The 2,908-nt window shown below is 49.7% G+C and overlaps 1 protein-coding gene across 1 annotated transcript in view; it reads right to left on the reverse strand.

Annotated features, from left to right (window-relative positions):
- Positions 1-1,075, reverse strand: part of RPS23 (ribosomal protein S23) — a 3,232-nt gene extending 2,157 nt beyond the window's left edge. The window contains exon 1 of the mRNA XM_035896616.1: positions 932-1,075. Coding sequence (XP_035752509.1) covers positions 932-1,075 — 144 coding nt within the window. The remainder of the gene's footprint in view (positions 1-931) is intronic.
- Positions 1,076-2,908: the final 1,833 nt, after the last annotated feature.

Here is a 2,908-nt window from a genome sequence, read left to right on the forward strand (position 1 = left end):
CCGGCTTCCAGCGCCTGACTTCGCCCCCGGCCTCCAGTGGATCCGCAGCAGGGCCAAGCCCTGAAACAGGAGCCAGCGTGTGTTAACCTTGAAACCTGCTGCTAGCCCAGGCTGCCAGGCTCGGGCAATCCGGGCCCCAAACCAAAAAAAGTCATCAGCGCTCACTTCCCTTTTCGTGATTGCTGCGAAGGGGCAGTAATTAGACCTAAATGTGTCTTTATTAGTATAACCTGTGTTCACAGCTTAAATAGAAAATACATACTTTGTTTATGCCGGGCTGTTTTTACATTCCATCTGGATAAATAACCGAAAAAATAATTTAAAAAAGCCAACAAACAAAAACCAGAAACCCCAGCAACAGTTTCAGGAGCAAACGAATTACTGTTCTAAAAAGCGAATCTTCAGAAGGTGCAGTGCCAGTGTGGAGAATGCGATCATTTGGTAATTTTAAAAATGGGGAAGTTGCAGTCTTGTAAAAATGCGACAGCTTTGCTTTACAGTCTTAAGAATATTAGGAATACTTGAAAGCTGACTAGGAAGGAAAACGATGAATAAAATGAATATTCTGAAACTGGCATTTGGTGCACAAATATTCACAAAGCCGTTAAGATCTAGTGAAGATGATTTGAGATGATGCCGCTGTTGCTGTTGCTTCTTAAGCTTCAGAAAAGGACTTTGGGACGCTTCTGTTACGAGAGGTTTTCTTCATTTTGCCAAGTTCTTCAAAATCAGTATTGTTTGATCCAAAACTGAAGAGAAGTACTGAGGTTTAGTGAGCGTCATCCGTGGCAAAAACGTTGACTCAGACATGCCACCTAGTGTTAATAACATGCAGATGTTCCATAGACACACACACAAACCATTGGTTATGGCACATAGAGGCGCACAAAAATGGTCGAATTAAAATGTTTCTTAGCACTCTTGCTCGCACAAAAGGAACTTGCGATCTTGGTTTCTCCTTCTTGCCCTTGTACAAGGCCAACAGAGAAGCAATGGCTACTTGGACAGCCTTGAACTCCATGAGTGTCACCAACGGGGTGACCCTTCCACCCACAACTGGCAACCAGAACTCCATCGTTTTCCTAGAATTCAGCAGTAACCAGACTTAAAAACAACTGTATGATTTAATGGAAGTAACAAATACCAATACAGTCAAGTAAGGCTAACAGCCGAGGCTGGCTTTGGTAAATTTCCATGCCCGTGTACAGGGGAGTAGCTGCACCCTGAACCTGTTGAAATAGCTTCAAGTTGCCGAACTCCAGCTTGGCGCTTCGGCAGCCGGTGTTTGCCCACCGGCAGAGCACGGTAGTTCCGCACTCCCCGGGGCGCAGCGCCGGTGACGTGACTGTCTGTGAGCGGCCATACCCAGCCCGTTAACCTTATCGGTTTGGGATGCAGGTTATTTACTCTGATGAAGTTGAGGTGACTGGCACTGGGAACAAGGGCCGCTATTCTCCTGCCGCCGCGGGTCGGCTGGATGCTGACGTGCTGCTGAACGGTGGAGGTGGGCTGCTTCTCTCCCGCAGGTCCCTTCAGCGGAGGAGCAAACCGGAGACAGAAATCTGATTTCTGGCGTCCCGCCAAGCTGTAAATGGAAACCCTCCGCTCCAGGGGGTCCTGACCGACCTCTCCACCCCTGGTTCCTCGCTCCTCAGGGGCGGGAACCACAGCCCCTGTTGTCTCTTGGGCCGCCACCATTTTGTGGCCGTTGGCCCTGCCCAAGGTGCGGCCTCCCGCTGCTGCTTGAGCACCACCCCGATGTCCGTGCCACCTCATGCACCGCTTCCAGGCGGAACAAGAACGGAAGGGAGGTTGGAGAAAAAACCAAGGGAGAGTTAGGGCTTTGACTGCCTTGTCTGGTACCTCAGGGCCTGTGGCTCCCTCTCAGTCAAGCAGCGAGTACCTCATGAAACGCTGATGGCCGTAAAACAAATCAGCGAGACCCTCTGGCTGCCACAGTTACATTCTCCAGGGGAGTGGAGATACACAGGAGTTGGGGCCTCCTTCCACACTAGTAGATCCACCTTGTAACGCAGACTGAGCTTTTTTGTGTGTTTGGTGGGGGTTTTTTTGTTTGTTTGTTTGTTGGTTTTTTTTGTGGGCCGTCCCTCCCCTGAAGGCAGACCAAGATTTGGGAGCTCCATTCTTGATCCAGCCTCCATCCAGACCAGCTGCAATAGAGCCTGGAGTCTGTATGGAGATTTCCTGGGATAGGATAGCATGTGTTGGGGTTGTTATAAAGGATACAAGGAGTAAAGAGATTTGTAACAGGATTAATTTTTCATAGAATCCTAGGTTGGAAGGGACCTCAAGGATCATCTGGTCCAACCTTGGTAGGCAAGAGCACAGCCTAGACAAGATGGCCCAGTGCCCTGTCCAGCTGAGTCTTCAAAGTGTCCAATGTGGCGGAGTCAACCACTCCCCTGTGGAGATTATTCCAATGTTGACTTTTTTGCCTCAGTCTTCCCTGGGCGCTAGGAGAAGATCGGGTTTGTGACCTCCTGAGGAACCTGAATGCACATAAGTCCGTGGGACCTGTAGAGATGCATCCCAGAGTCCTGAGGGAATTGGCCGATGTAGTTGCCAAGCCCCTCTCCATGATATTTGAAAAGTCATGGCAGTCAGGTGAAGTCCCTGGTGACTGGAAGAAGGGAAACATTGTACCCATTTTCAAAAAGGGTAGAAAGGAAGACCCCGAGAACTACCGACCTGTCAGCCTCACCTCTGTGCCCGGGAAGATCATGGAACAGATCCTCCTAGAAGCTATGCTAAGCCACATGGAGGCCAGGGAGGTAATTCAAGATAGCCAGCATGGCTTCACCAAGGGCAAGTCCTGCCTGATGAACCTAGTGGCTTTCTATGATGGTGTGACAGCATCAGTGGACAGGGGAAAACCAACAGACGTCAT

The sequence above is a fragment of the Egretta garzetta genome, unplaced genomic scaffold (assembly GCF_000687185.1).
Source record: "Egretta garzetta isolate BGI_Z169 unplaced genomic scaffold, ASM68718v1 scaffold136, whole genome shotgun sequence".
Lineage (NCBI taxonomy): Eukaryota > Metazoa > Chordata > Aves > Pelecaniformes > Ardeidae > Egretta > Egretta garzetta.